General features: G+C 41.1%; 1 protein-coding gene across 3 annotated transcripts in view; it reads left to right on the top strand.

Annotated features, from left to right (window-relative positions):
• The window catches only part of BBOX1 (gamma-butyrobetaine hydroxylase 1), a 49,517-nt gene that overhangs the window by 13,540 nt on the left and 19,949 nt on the right, over window positions 1-16,028 (top strand). For all 3 annotated transcript variants that reach the window (XM_074884727.1, XM_074884726.1, XM_074884729.1), the window contains one exon: window positions 1,503-1,617. In XM_074884727.1, coding sequence (XP_074740828.1) covers window positions 1,503-1,617 — 115 coding nt within the window. The remainder of the gene's footprint in view (window positions 1-1,502; window positions 1,618-16,028) is intronic.

Below are 16,028 nucleotides of genomic sequence, written 5' to 3'. Positions count from 1 at the left end.
TTGGGGAACTGGGATCTTCCCACCTTTATATGAAACTTCACTTTATAGATGTTACGCAGAAACCCAGGCTTTGGTTTTTAGAATATAATTGTGCTTTTTAAAATTCTGCTGTATGTTTCTTCGTGACCAGATGTTGAAAATAAAATATAGGCATTCCCCACACATTTAATTACACTTATGCTTCTTTTTCCTCTTTATTCTATAAGTAAATGGCTTGAAAATCAGAAAAGCAAACAGCAAAGTGATGATGGCCTTAATCCATAACAAAAATATCAGTTTATTAGCTGATTTCCAATGTGCAAAAGAGCATCTTAGAGCAAGCACTCAAACCAATGTTGAACCCAATATTCAGAGTTGGCCTAGTGTCTGTGTCTGTATCCGAATCTACCTATCTACATTAACATTTGTTCGTGAAAAAGAGGAGGGTATTGGACAAGAGAGGACAGGAGCTGCCCTACCTATGGATTTCAATCTTTCCTGCCATATAAAAACCTAATATATCATTTAGATTTTATAGGGTTTATTGAAAACAGTACATGGGTCCTTTTGATATGCAAACTCATTTCTTTCCTTGTACACTTAAAGACGTTTTAAACATGTTGAAGATGCAGCAGTTAACCGTGTAGCAGCTGGGGCAGCCTCGCTGCAGGGTGAGTTTGCAGAGGCTGACCCGTGTGGGAGCCTGGCTCATGGTCCCTGGAGGAATTCCAGGCCCCCCAGTTGATTGTTACCAAAATTAATGCCTTGTAAATTCATGCTTTGAATAGGCAAATGTATTATGATAGTAGAGGGATTGTCTGCTTCCACTTACACTCAGGAACTGATGAAAGCACAGCACTAATCCTAAACTGATACTGGCCATGTCATGTGAACGAGCAGAATTATGTGAAATGGGAATTGATACCTACTCAACAGCCGTGAGAATTCAGCTGAGGGTGTGTGCTGCACTGAGCTCTTTCAGTTCATGACAAGCAAAGCCATAAGCTTTCCTTCAATGTTTTTTTCAGAAATTAAAAAAAGCACCTTATTAAAATCTATATGAAAGAGGGAAGACTTCAAAGGTAGGAGAGGGATTTCTCTCCTAGCATTTCTTTTTTGCCTGTCTGTCTTGTCCTTCTTCTTTTTTAACAAGCTGTCAGTGTTTTAGAAGATATTTTTGCTCTCTTCTGAGTTGTGGTGAAGTGCTCTGCCTGGTAATACGTGCCAGCTTCTGTGATTCTCCTCTTTCTGCTAAGCACAGCTCCCACTGTGAAAGCAGCCCACACAAAACAGCAAATTAGGTCATGGGTTCATGTGAAAATAACCATTTATAAAAGGTGTCAGAATTTGGATGATGTTCAGGTTGGGTTTGCATTTGTTTGCCATCATGCTCCGGGGAAAGCTTAACTGTGATATTATTGATCTAAATATTAAAATTTGTGCAATTTCTAAGGGTTTTTTTTTCTAGGTGGTGGTTTTTGGAGTTTTTTGTACTAAAATTATCTTTTGTTTTATGTTGGAAGATCTCTATTACATGGCCCGATGAACACGCAAGTGAATATGAAGCCGAGTGGTTGAAAAAACGATGCTTCTCTGAAGAAGCCAGAGCAGAAATGCGAGAAGATTTGTTTTTACCAGGTAGGAATTAAAACCACATCTGTCATGCTTGTTTCAAATGCAAGAGGTGTGACCCTGGTAGTCCCGAGGAGAGGTCCCTGTGTGAGGACCAGGTCCTCCACCGAGAGCTGGAGCAGTGGCAGTCACTCCTGGTGCTCAGGGCCAGGCTGTGTATGCACGACAGGAACCCATGGTTACCCTTTCCCTCTTCTAACCTCTGGATATGAGAAGACTTCAACTGGTTGGGCTGCATTTACTTTCATAAAAGCCTTTTCTTTCCAGAAAGTGTTAGTAGGTCTCAAAAATGAGCCTCGTGGACCAGCAGTGGTCTATGTAACAACGCAAGTGTGTGTGTGCTGTTAAAATGATTTAAATTTTTATTTTTAGAGAGAATGTTTAGAATTGTAAGGGAGTTATAACTGAAATAAAAAATTTTCCCTTTCCATGGCCTTTTGTTAAAAAGTAACTGTGTAGCCTAGCAGTGTCTAGTGCTAAAGTTCAGGTTGTGTTTGCTCTGCGTCCCATACTTATTGCTGTAGTTGACTGTTTTTTGGTCATGAAGTATTTTGTGCAACCAGCAGTGTAACATTTACCCAGTACAAATCACTCACCCTTTTGAGTGAGTAATTATAAACCCACTAGGTTTGTCATGATGCACATCATTTCTTTGGCAGTCTTTCAGATTGTAAGCATGAAAAGTGTGAAAACTTGCAAGACTTCTGCTGTTGCTCTTGACTGTGTTCCTGTGAGATCTGCTGTTGCAGAAAGTTGTGAATCTGTGTTCAGAGTTAAGGCAGTATCCATTAAAACAGTATTATTACTTTAGAAAAAAGAAACTAGAGTCAGGTTGATGGTGTGAAACTCAGATCCAGGTATCAGTTTCGTCAGAGCTCAGCAAAAGGCAAATCCGTGATTGGTTTTATGCCATTTTTACGGTGTTTTTTACTCTAACAAAGAAAAGAAAGTTTGTTTCGTTGTTGGTTTTTTTCCCTGAAAGATGAGAAATGGGAAAATATATGGCCCTAGGTATCTCCTGCATCTGAGCTTTGTTTGGCACTTAGGGACAACTGAAGGGGCCAGTTATCTTTCCCAGTTTCTGCAGGTCAGATATTCCTTAGCTTCTAGCACCCATTCTCCTAAACAAAAGCCAGTTCTTAAGATTCAGCTTTTTATATCTGGCTTAAAAATTAAGTGATGAGTAATATTTCCATTCATTTCAGTGGATCATGTAACAGACTCTTTGTAGTTCAGAATGGAACTGTTTTCCCTTTAGTGATATAAAAGTTCGTGTCTGCTTAGCTTTGGCAAGAATAAACTACACTGTTTACTATTTTGAAAGGTTGGGCATGTTCCCAGAATGAACATGGTGAAGATGCAAACCTCATTCAGGGAAACTAGACTTGATTTCTCAGGTAGTAAAAATTTTTATTTGGGAAAATGAAGATGCTGTGGAAGCTAGCAAGATGCTTTGTAGCCTTTGATCAATAGAAATCAAGCATTGCTTTAATTAATGCCTAGGCAAATTAGTCTAGATCTCTGGTTATGTAAAGGTATCAATAACTAAGAATTCAATATTTCAGAGGTAATGCTACTTTTTCCCCCATTATGAAGTCTAACTGGCTGATTTGCCTTTGTATGCACACATTTACACAGTGCTTACTCTCAGCATCTAAATACAATGCTTGTTTTGGAGGCCAGTTCTTCCCTCTGCTACCGCTCTTCATCAACGTAAAATATACACCAAAGATATGTTTTATTCTTTGGGCAATGCTTTTGCAAATTCTTTTTTTTATGGTGGATCTGAAGAAATATGTTTATATAAGTCACGCTAAATAAGGGCTTGCATTAACTTTGACTTTGTTTAGTAGTGTCCTTCTGCTCTTCCCCGTGTTCCCAGAGAAGACCTGGCTCATGGTGATGGGCAGCTTCTCCCAGCTTTTCTCAGGTTTCAGCTGCAAAAAGGGCTGCAGTTACGAAGCATGTGAGTTTGCTTGCTGGCTGTTTAAGACCTGTTTCTCCTTGTGTATCGGGGTAAGTTTAGAATTTGCTTCTTTCTGGTCAGTGGAGTTACACACTACAAATTACATGCCCTTAAGTAGCTAATCATATCCCAGCAGTATAGTATTACCGACGATGATATGGAATGCCAGCCTTGCATGCTGGTTCAACAAATAAAAGAGCAAGCTGACCAGACTGCTGTAGTTAGAGGTTAACCTTCACTGCTGACATTATCACAGCTGTGGCTCTTTTTTTTTTTTCTTTCTTTTTTTTCCCTTTCTTTTTTTTTTCAAGTTCTTATTTGCTTTTCATGTTGCTTTTATGATGTTTTTTCATCATAATTTCTGATTCAAAAAACTAGATGTCATGTATGTGTCAAACCCGAAAAGAAGAGTAGGTCAGATTTTTCTCTGCTTGATGGAAGTGACTATAAATAGCTCTGTGGCAATATGTCAACATTCCCCTTTTAGAAACCCTGGCAGATCCTATCCGTGTAGTATTCAAAGTCCACTATTTGTGTGTATCAAGACTTGTTTCAGTCCGGTTTACAAGATATTTCCAAAAGAGCAGCCAAAGAGCCATCTGCTACTTCTCCAGCTCCGATGTCTCCAAGATACTCTTTTTTTCCCTCCTGTTTACTTGTGTTCTCCCCAACAAACATCACAGGAGTGATTTAACACCTCGTACAGTCTCTCTGTAACTCAGATTTTGTGTGTCGTAGAGGAAGCTTGTGGGAGACACTGAGTACATCAGGTGCTTTCCAGCCTCTCGCTGCATTGCATTGCATTTGCTGAGGCTGATTTTCCAAGACGCTGACATCCCAGCAATAGGATGTGTGTGGGGGGGGAAATTAAATAATATCACAATGATGTTTTCCTATTGGGTGGAGCAGAGGAAGACTCAGCAGAGGTAGTATCTGGTGCTATTTTATATTTTTAACCTTAGGTTAGGTTAAGCTTTTAACCCAAGGTGAAAGGTTGTAGATGATGATTGTTCTTTAAAATGTGATAATATGATATTGGATATATATCCAGCTCCACCAAAGTTTGAAGCGGGATGTTAACAGCATCAGTGGTGCTTTCAGTTTTTCTACTAGGTCCCGAGAGATGATAATTTTAAGGGGAAGAAGTTAAAAGTTATTTTTAACTAAGGGTTTGGTCGTTTGAATTTATCCGGTAGTAATAATTAATAAGAACAGCCCCCATGAGTTAGACTGCCATATACATAATTCACAATACAGCAAAAATACACTGGGCCTTGAACAAACATTAAAACACTCATTGTAGACAAAATAATTTTAGATGAAGTGAGTTAATCTATGATGTCTAGACTTTCTTTCCCACATGACTCCAGTATAGGTTTTGACCAGCACTGTCCCAGCTTGCATAGTAAATGCTGAATATTTCCAAGTGTTTGTTGATGCATGCACACCACCTGCAGGAACTGGGCAAAGGCCATCTTCTCATTTTGTGCAAACTCTAATATAGATGGCTTTTTTTGACTAATCTGGTATGATCAAGAAATGGGATTCTTTTTTTTCTCTCTCTCCCCCCCCCCCCCCCCAAATTATTGTTCTGAAATTAGAAGAGGCAGTGGCTCATTAATTCTTTCAAAAGTATTTCATTCTTCCCATTTTGAAAAGCACATAGATCTGGGGTTTTATTAGTCATAATGTAAATGATCAGTAAAGACACAAAGTAAGTCTACAAGACCTTTGTTTTTATCCCTTATGAATTGTTCAGCTACGTTTGTAAACATAAAGATTTTTAATTTGGCAATTGCAACTGTGCTGTGCGAGACCCAAGGCTGTCCAGGCACCAGTGGCTCATTCCTGCCTTTCTTACCCCTTCAGCTTTCAGAGCGTATGTTCTTAGATTTCTACTGTAGTACAGTGGAAACTATATTAACGGTGGTTACACAGTGGGAAGAAATGTGCTATGCTGACATGATAAAATTATGAAGAACATGAGTGGGATCCATTACTACCAGGAAATACTGGCAAAGAGTACAGTCCCTGTTCAGTGCAGCTTCTTGATAGATTTTCAGGCTGAAGGGATTTTGCAGATAAAAACAGGAATAAAGTTCCCGTTGTTCAGTATATGGGAGAATAACATGCCCTGTGGGACACACAATTTTCTAAGACTTTGATATAGACTTTTTAAAAAATATTGTTAAGTGGAAGAACTTAAATATCTTCACATCACAGGATCTTTTTTATGATGTATGCTTTCCTGTCCCTTTTCCAAAGAATTATGGACCTGATAATTTGTCAAATTGTAAACATTGGACAGCATATAACATTTTCATCTGGGGCTGAGGAGAAGGAAATCTTTATAAATACTGCTTATTTTAGTGTAGACCTGTTACTTGTCTCTCTCCTACTACTGTTGTACTTACCTGGCTGTGATGGTCTCTGGGACTAGTCAGGAGTGGTCGTCCTTCACTGCTTTTCATACAAATGTGAGTTGTTTAAAAGTAGTTCATGTGTATGTCAGACATAAGTGTTACAAATTAGACCTCAGATCTATTGCAGCTACTAAAAGGATTAATACTGGCACCAATATATTTGAAGTAAGCTCTGAGGTCTTTCTGAAATAAACCCCACAATTACTAATATGTAAAGCATAAAGATTTAAAAGGCCTTAGGAAATTCTGTGCTAGAAACTACTCTCTGCAGTTTACTATATGCACCTGATGTAAGTAACCATCTGATAGTCAGCTGCAGAAAGGCAGTACGGTGTCAACCAATTTCTTCTTCACTAATAGTGAAAACATGTATTATGCATACAGCCTTGAGCTGGTATGTAAATGCTGTGAGTTCCTTCCCATTTTGTATGGGTTTATTGCTACAAATGAAGCACTTTATTTTAGTCACGCCTCTAAAATTTTTTTCTGCTTCTTTTTGTTTATGGAGATGATGCCTTTCTAATATTTTGGAAGGTTTATACAGTGCAGTAAAGGCAGTGGTTTGGCTTGTGCTCTAAGTATCCAACTTTGTTCTTTGATAGTTTTTCATCATTTTCTTTGGCATATTTAGTATTAAACAAAGCGGTCACATTCACATTCTTAGCATAAAGCATTTGACCCTGTTGCACATGAAGTTTTCATGAATATGCTGAGGAAATGCATCATAATTAAAAAATAGTCAAAGGGTAGCTGTAATGCTTTACCATCAAGACAGAATGATATATCAAGATAGGTTTTGGGAAGGTCTGTGCTTTAATGCAGCACCATTCCTTATTTTTATCCATGACTGTGATGGAAAGCAATAGCCATATTAAATTTGCTGATGACATCACCTAGGGGTCAACTGGAAATGTGTTGAAGGACGAGGGTTACAATTCTTAATGACCTTGACAAATAGAAGAAATGGTAAAAGCATTAAAAGTGCTTTAATGGGTTGGGTGACTAGTTCATCTAGCCTAATGCTCAGTCTCCAGCAGCAGTGTAGTAAAAGCACATGAGCCAAGTGTCTCTCTGCAGTCCCTTTCCTTCATGTTGCTTCAGCATCCACAGTCATTGCATCAGGGTTTCCTGTAGGATCCTGCAGCTCGGCAGCTGTTTGGTAACCATGCCAGTTGGGTGGGTTGGTGCTGCACACAGGCTGAATGTGAGCCTGTGCTGGCAGGCAAACATTGCTTTCAACTGAGTCCAAAGAGAAGTCTAACCTGCAGAAGAGGTGAAGCAGTCCTTGTCCATTTGATGGAGTAAGGCTTCCGCAGTGTGTATCAGTTTTGGGCACCATACATCGAGAAAGACTACAAAGGGCCAATTGTAAAGCACTGTACATGATTAGTGGTCTAGAAACATCAAATAAATCAAGCCACAGCATGGGGGGAGAGAGAGAAGGAACAGTTTGTTTTCCATGTTCATGGTAGATACATGACTATACAAATGCATGTGTACCTATGTGAACAGATTTTCTTAATGCTGTTCAAAATAGGTAAAAATTTGAGCTCAGACAAACTATATAAATTTTCAAATTAAAAGGAACATTTTAAGACACCAAACGAGGGCATGTTTTTAATAGCAATAAGTTTACAAGCTGCACTGGATTTTTTTTTTTTTCCTCCCAGATACCAACTGCTGCTGCGTTCCATACGTTTCCCAAGATTAGTAATACTTGGAGCTGTACACAATGCGTTTTCAACTTTTGGCACATTTACCACTGTGTCATTACAGAGTGTATTGGCAAATGTCAAGGGGGAAAGGTTGCTTCTGCAGTAGCTCAAAGACTAAGCTCTTGGCTGAATCAAGACGTTGTTGAAGGGCTGCGAAGTTGGAGCCTTTCTTCTCTGAAACATGAGGTAGGATTTATAAGCGTTTGTGTACCAGCCTGCACCTTTAAAAAGAAAAACAAACCCAAACCACTGAGGATGCTGGCTGCACTTGTCACTGGAAGTGAATTTATGTGAGAGAACTGGAACTTTGAGTTTATGCTCTTGCCAGGCAGGATTTAACTCTATTTACCACTTTCTGTCTTTGGTTGTTTGGTTGGTTGGTTTTTTTTTAATACAAAGTAGCTAAACATCAAAAAATAAAGCCTAAGAAGCTGCTTTACTTGAACCATTTCTCAGTTTTAGTAGCTGCCTGGAGAGTATCAGTGAACAGTTTGGTTTCCTTGGAATTTTGCAATTTCCACATCACAGTGGTACTGTAAAGGTTAAACATCTCTTCAGTCAGTAGGCAGTGTTGACTCCTGAATACACTGCAGAGTCTGGGAAAGGATAAATTTCCAGTACCGTAGTGGGATTCACATGATTGATAGTTTTCACACAGGGAAAAGATTGTACTTGCAGCTTACTTAAAGAAACATTTTGAATTCAGCTTTTGTCTCCCTTGGTTCCGTAGAGTTGGAGACATGAGGCCAGCTGATGGCCTCCACTGCAGGGGGTCTGGTTGAGAGTAAAACCAAATGGGTGGTTGTTCCTTGAATGTTCTCCACAGGTCAGCTATAAGGGTTGGCAGATTTGTTATACTGAAATCGAGGACAGTCCCAGCCAGGTATGCTGAGCATGCACTGTTTTATAGTGCTGTGGCAAAACAGGTGTTTGCAACAAAAGCCAAAACCACCCCAAAACCCAACACCACAGTCCATGGCCACTGGCTGCGGAAGGGGCATCCTGTATTAGCACGGTAGGAATCGGCAACAAGAGGACTCTACAGTCCATGTACTTTGGGAAGATTGCGGCTTGTGAAGCTGCAGTTAAATTCCAGGTGCATATAATTATTTCCCAAAGTGGGGAAAAATATATTGGTATATTCCTTGAAATACTAATATTCCTCTACTCTTTGTTTTATATAAGGAAGATGAGGAAAATATTTATTAGCAGTACAGCAAGAAAGACTAGGAAGGAAAAGTTGAAACATAAAGCATTCCATTAGTTTTCACATGGTCATTTACCTGCACCAACACTGAAGCTTAAATCTGTCTTTTAAAGGATATTCTTGGCAGTTCATGCAGCATACATAAAGCTATTTTAATTTCATAACTTTTAACAGAGAAAAAGGAAAACATTCAAAATTTATTTTTTCCCCATCTTTCAAGTGTGTGAAGGGATGTTTATTGAGTTAAACACACTGGAGCAGTGAGTAGCAGGCCATGGAGTGGTCTCAAAAAGGAATTTAATGAGGTGAGATTATATCTCTCCTCAAGGATTGTGCTTTTTTCATTTTGTGAACATGTTGTGAAATTCAGCAGCTTGTCAATCATACTACAGCTTCTTTGAAACACAGGGTAGAGTATAAAAGATGGTCTATGTGGATAGCTTATATTTGGGTATGTGCGTTGTGTTTCTTGGACAGTCTCTAACTATCCTTAGCCAAAGGGGAGAGAAGTATTAGTGGTTGGAAATTTGCAGACTTTGCAACTGTCGAAAAATGTTGTAACTATGTAGTGTCTGGGTTCGATTTTTTTATGAGCACACTGCATTTTGTAATTGCTATCTGTATCTAGAGAGAGGAAAAACCCCCTCTAAACCTGGCCCTTTACATCTCTTCGAAGTGCAGCATGTCCCTCAGTCACCAGCTGAAATCCCCTAGAGCTCCCGTTCTGAAAGCTGCTTGGAATATGTAATAGTTTTTATTGGTCCTGTCTGTTGGAGGGATGTTGGAATAAAGAGAGGTATAGGGGTTATATCAATGATGCCATCTGCATTTTTTAAATGTTTATGGTCTCATTGCTAGTATGTAATCTCTCTGATGATTGGAGAAGTTTACTGAATATTAGCTAAAATACCAAGTAAGCTAGATGTGATTTAAACAAACAGTTGTTCTGTGAAATAGATAAAATCTTTTCACGCTTTACTGTGCAGTCTCATAAGAATAAGCCACTTCAGACTAAATGCATAAAAGCAACGGAAATCAATTATGTCTTCATTGTAAGAATAAGAGCCCTGATTCAGCGTTTAAGAGAAGGCTTGACTTAAAACGCTAATGTTTTGAGTTTTGCAAAAAATTAGAATCAATGCAAAAATTATACAAAAAAAAAAATAGCATCTTTGTCCTGTTTACCCATTACTGTGCAATGTCTTTGGTTTGAACATGTGTACCTGTTTATCTGTGCATACCAACCAGTAAATGAGATTTTACAAGTGGAAATTTGTGAGAAGAGAGCAAGGAGGCAGGCAGTGTTGTATTTGGGGGTATTAATCTGAAATAGGTCTTTCATACAGGAGAGAAAGGACTTACCCCACATCTATTCCTGTGCATTACAATAATTTTGAGGGGCAGGTGTATCTCTCCAAATGGTCTTTTGTATCTGCCACCAGCACTGTTTTTCAGGTCAAGTCAGCAGATGACACCTCATTGCCTCGTTCTGTAAGTTAACATTGGTACCCCACAAAAAGTCTCAAATATGTAAGACCCAAAGCTTCTACCAAGGAGCCTGGGGAATTGCAATCACCAGGGTAATCTTGCTTCTGGTATCAGCCGAGCCACAGCAGTTGGCAGCTCTGAGGTGGGTGGTTGCATGCTGCCTCTTCGTGGGACCGCAGCCAGCCCAGCTGAAATCAGTGGAGGGGACAGAGTGCTGTCGTGGTGGGGGGTTATAAAGGCTTGCATGCTCTCTGTTCAGTGATAAAATGATTTTTTCCGGTGAATTAGAGTTGAATACCCTGTGTGAACATTTCGGGTGGTAGCAGGCGGTGTGGGAGGTGGGAGCAGGGCAGAGGTCCATCAAGCAGCCGGCACAGGGGTACAGCGGTGCAGAGCCCAGGAGCTGGGCAGCTGGTGGCTCTCAGGGCTGGGCCATCCCACCCCTCAGCACCTTCGACTCTGGACACCCCTCAGGAAATAAATTACACCACTCCCTGGGCAGAGTGTTTTCACCCCAGAAATTACATGAGAAGGGTCACTGATCACGTCTCAGTGCAAGGCACCTGTTGGCAGTTTCTGGCCATTTGTACAAAATGGGAAAAAAAGTGTCTGTTGTCTGATAGTTAGAAGAGCCTTAGTGTTTTCTGGAGCTCTCTCACTTTGCTTTCAGCTGCCAGTGGCAGGCTGTTATCACTGAACTATTAACTCTTGTTGCTAAGCGGGGACCCCAGCTCCCCTTACTTGGCCCCAGATTCCTCTGCAGCCAGCAGCAGTTTTTATTCAGTCTCCAGACCCACCTCTTTCTACCACCGAGTTCCCACTTCAGTTTCCCTGAGTTTTTCCTGAGGTAATGCATCTCTTTCTCCTCCCTGGCAGCTGCTTCTACCCTTCAGTTCATGTCTTTCCTCCTCTGGAGCCCGGGATAGACTCTTAACAGAGAGCACGGGAACGGCTCAGCTCATCTTCCCTTCTCGTCTCTCCCAGCTCGCTGCATCCACAGGTGGTGGTCGGCTGCCTGGGCAGCACAGCGCTGGGACGCTTTCAGCTGTGAAGCTGTAGGAAGGTCTGTTACCGAGTCTCCTCGTGGACTTGTACCTCCACAAGCTTGAGGGGAGGGAGGGATTCACCAAAATGTATTTCTGACATTGCCTCAGTCACCAAAATCAGAGGAATTAGAGCCTTTGCTGGAATTTTTTCAAATGAGCAAAAAGTGTACTCCATGTTCAGTTTTGTGCTAAGACACAGCTGATCCTTTTGACTGACCTCATAAATTCAATAAAAGGGAACCTTCAGCATAAAAAAAGGTCAGCCCAAAAGATTGTATTTTGCTGAAGATTATAAGCATTAAAACCAGAGTTTTACAATAGAAAAAAATGGTTTCTGAGGAAATCTTAGTACCACTTATTATTAACAACTGTTTCAATGTTACAGCTACTGGTATGTGTGGTGTATTTGCTATCATAAATATACATGGGTAAGCAGTAGTGCAAATGCAAGGGAGAGAACAATTACCAATGATGCTTTCTAGCAAGGCAGCTTAGTAAAAGTTATATCTTGACCTAAGATTCATTTATACTAGTAAACCTGTAGTTGTTTCAGTTTTAATGTACTAACAATGCTTACAAATGCAATTTGTAACAATAAAATCACTTCCAAGTCTCTGTAGCAGCATGCTTTCGCAGGCATGGGCAACCATGTCATTTGACTTGAAATGCTGTGCTATTTTAAACTCCCTGTACTATTTATAGCTCCCTATAAGTAAACAAATAACCAAAAGACCAGGATGGGTCCAGGGATACCGTGCAGTATTTTAGGACATTCTTCTTTGGAATTCTTTCAGCTGCAGAAAAAAATCACTATTAGTTGTAAAGTAGCAAATGTGACCCACAACTGTGGATTCCAGTGTCCTCTGCTAGTAGCACATACAAATTAAATTAAAGTTAACTGCATTAACAACTGACAGACTCCAGAAGGTGTCCTGGTGAGAAGCTGTGCTTTGGCCTCCATGATTAATTTCCTGCCTTTTCGCTTTCTGTCTACATTACTGATCCCTTGAGTTCTTGACTGGATGCACTGGAGCCATTAAAACTTAGGTGATATTTGTTTCAGTGTTGTCTAGCAAAATTGGTCCTGACAGGATTAGTCTGGGGGAAAAAATGGGGGGTGGGATCTTGATTATTTTAGCAAAGTGATCTTGGCCTATGAATATTGAGGCCAAAATAAAGAATCATGGGGTTTAGTTATTATTATGTGGGTTTGCCTGCACTAATGAATGGCTACAGCATTGCCTTTTATTGAAGGAAATTAAAATGTCTCTGAAAACCTTAAAATATACTGTCTGGAGTAGTTGTAAACAGATGGTTAACAAAGAGGTTCTTCCTGCAGCGTCCCAATTTGCCCTGGCTTCTCCACATGGACAAATGACTTTTATCAGTATTTTTTTTCTAAATCTCTTATATGCTACAGGTATGATATGAACATGATCTGAGTTTGCGCAAAATTATGTGTGGACTGATGGAAAGTATGAATATTGAGCCGACGCTCAGTTCTGCATCAGTCTTGGGAGTCAGTGGCACATCCTATCACTTGGGGAAGAACAATCATATTCTTATTATATCTTCTCAAACTTCAGAGTATTCTGAAGTCCACAGGCAAGAGAAGTCCTAGGGGAACGGATGTTAGAGATGAGAATTACACAATTTTTGAAGCACACAGGTGGTTCTATATTTGGCCTTGTTTCCTGTGAGTCTGCTAATTTTACATGAAAATTACTTTCATCATCTGTGTTTTGCAATGTTCCTGCTATATCCCTCACCCAAGCTCTGGAGCATACTCAGTGTGAAAGGAATATTTGGACAATTTTGCTGCCAAACTGAAAAAAAAAGGGTCTGTGGAGCATCTGCAAGGTGATATTTTCCAAAGCTGTAAGCACTGGCCAAACTTGACGAGTTTCACAGGAATGGCAAATGTACATTCCAAGCACGTGAACAACTTATTTGCCAAACTTGACACTTGATGAATGAAAGCATTAAAACTTCTCCACTAAGCCAATATAGAAATTTTGACTTGGCTATACTACTCATTTTTCACTGGTCTAGGCTTTTGATCCGTTGTCGTCATTGTTGAAGCTGTCTCAAAATTATTTTCAGCAGATACTACCATGGAAAACCTCAGCCCAAACAGTTAAGGGTTACCAAAGTTACAAGCAAGTGAAACACTCCTAGAGGGAGAGCTGCGAGGTGGCTCCAGCAGTAGAGAGCTCCTCCAGCTGTGCTTGGGGATGAAAAATGTTTCATGGACATGGACAAAGGAAACTGAAACCACTGCCCTCAGGTTATTGAGCAAGCTTCTTCATCGAGCTCTGCTGGAAGTTTTAATCGTACATTTTCCTCTAACGTATTCCGTACATTTGATGCACAGTTGTGAGCCATGTGGGTAAGACACAGGATCTTGCTATGGAAAGATGGCAGCAGAAAAATCCATAGTTGTCCACCTAGGAAGTCCTGGATATCTCCAGTTGCAGTCTCTGAGATAACCCTTTGGCACCATCAGCCATGGAGAGATCCATAACCTTTGTGCATCTCTGTATACATCTTTCTTTGGCAACTAAAATAAAATAGTCTTGATTTCAGATGTGGCAACTTTTTGGTAAGAGTAAAAAATCAATTTCAGCAGGGAAAAAGTTTCACATAATTCACAGCATTTGCTGAAAATTATTTTAAAACTGGCTCCTCTATTCTTCATAATACTACATAGAAAAATTTTTTAATGTTCTTGGCACGGATCTGTTTTTCACCAACATGGCTCGTTTTTACATGGGATGATGCTGGTCATGTTCAACAATGTAGTTCTGGGAGCTGTGGGGGAAAGTCTAAAAGTCAAACAGTGTATGTAGATCACAAATCCTACACCTTGTAGCTGAAAGGCTGACGGTTTTGAATGGCTGGATGAAAGCTCCACAGAGAGAAGAAGCATTATTTACTTGCAATAAAAGGAATGGAAATACTAAATTATAAGAAATTCAGCATAAATAATAACAGCATTCCTAGGGAGAAGGCATCAAAAAACAACATAGAGCAGGCAGGGAGGGCAGCACTGAATTGGCCCTGTGAAACCATCTGAATTCATACAGATCCTTAGCGAGTGTGTTGGAAAAGCTGGTGCTGGTAAAATAACCTGGGCACGAGCAAGTGGGTACAGTAACCCCCCCCATGACATGGGCCGGAAAGGGCAGATAATTAGACAATTGGTTGACCTCAGGTAACCCCAGCATGGTTTCAAGGCCTCAGTTTGACCTCAAGTAACCCCATGGGTTAATTGGTTGACCTCAGGTAACCCCAGTGTGGTCAAAAAGGCCAAGTTTGACCTCAAGTAACCCCATGGGCTAAGTGGTTGACCTCAGGTAACCCCAGTGTGGTCCCAAAGCCCGAGTTTGACCTCAAGTAACCCCATGGGCTAATTGGTTGACCTCAGGTAACCCCAGCGTGGTCCCAAAGCCCGAGTTTGACCTCAAGTAACCCCATGGGCTAATTGGTTGACCTCAGGTAACCCCAGCGTGGTCAAAAAGGCCAAGTTTGACCTCAAGTAACCCCATGGGCTAATTGGTTGACCTCAGGTAATCCCAGTGTGGTCCCAAAGCCCAAGTTTGACCTCAAGTAACCCCATGGGCTAATTGGTTGACCTCAGGTAACCCCAGTGTGGTCAAAAAGGCCAAGTTTGACCTCAAGTAACCCCATGGGCTAATTGGTTGACCTCAGGTAACCCCAGCGTGGTCTCAAGGCCCCAGTTTGACCTCAAGTAACCCCATGGGCTAATTGGTTGACCTCAGGTAACCCCAGCATGGTCTCAAGGCCCCAGTTTGACCTCAAGTAACCCCATGGGCTAATTGGTTGACCTCAGGTAACCCCAGCGTGGTCAAAAAGGCCAAGTTTGACCTCAAGTAACCCCATGGGCTAATTGGTTGACCTCAGGTAACCCCAGTGTGGTCAAAAAGGCCAAGTTTGACCTCAAGTAACCCCATGGGCTAATTGGTTGACCTCAGGTAACCCCAGCATGGTCAAAAAGGCCAAGTTTGACCTCAAGTAACCCCATGGGCTAATTGGTTGACCTCAGGTAACCCCAGTGTGGTCCCAAAGTCCGAGTTTGACCTCAAGTAACCCCATGGGCTAATTGGTTGACCTCAGGTAACCCCAGCATGGTCAAAAAGCCCGAGTTTGACCTCAAGTAACCCCATGGGCTAATTGGTTGACCTCAGGTAACCCCAGTGTGGTCCCAAAGCCCGAGTTTGACCTCAAGTAACCCCATGGGCTAATTGGTTGACCTCAGGTAACCCCAGTGTGGTCCCAAAGCCCAATTTTGACCTCAAGTAACCCCATGGGCTAATTGGTTGACCTCAGGTAACCCCAGCGTGGTCCCAAAGCCCGAGTTTGACCTCAAGTAACCCCATGGGCTAATTGGTTGACCTCAGGTAACCCCAGCATGGTCAAAAAGCCCGAGTTTGACCTCAAGTAACCCCATGGGCTAATTGGTTGACCTCAGGTAACCCCAGTGTGGTCCCAAAGCCCGAGTTTGACCTCAAGTAACCCCATGGGCTAATTGGTTGACCTCAGGTAACCCCA

The sequence above is a fragment of the Strix uralensis genome, chromosome 15, assembly GCF_047716275.1.
Source record: "Strix uralensis isolate ZFMK-TIS-50842 chromosome 15, bStrUra1, whole genome shotgun sequence".
Lineage (NCBI taxonomy): Eukaryota > Metazoa > Chordata > Aves > Strigiformes > Strigidae > Strix > Strix uralensis.
The sequence above is the reverse complement of the archived record's forward strand: the minus strand, read 5'-3'. Positions and strand labels throughout refer to the sequence as shown.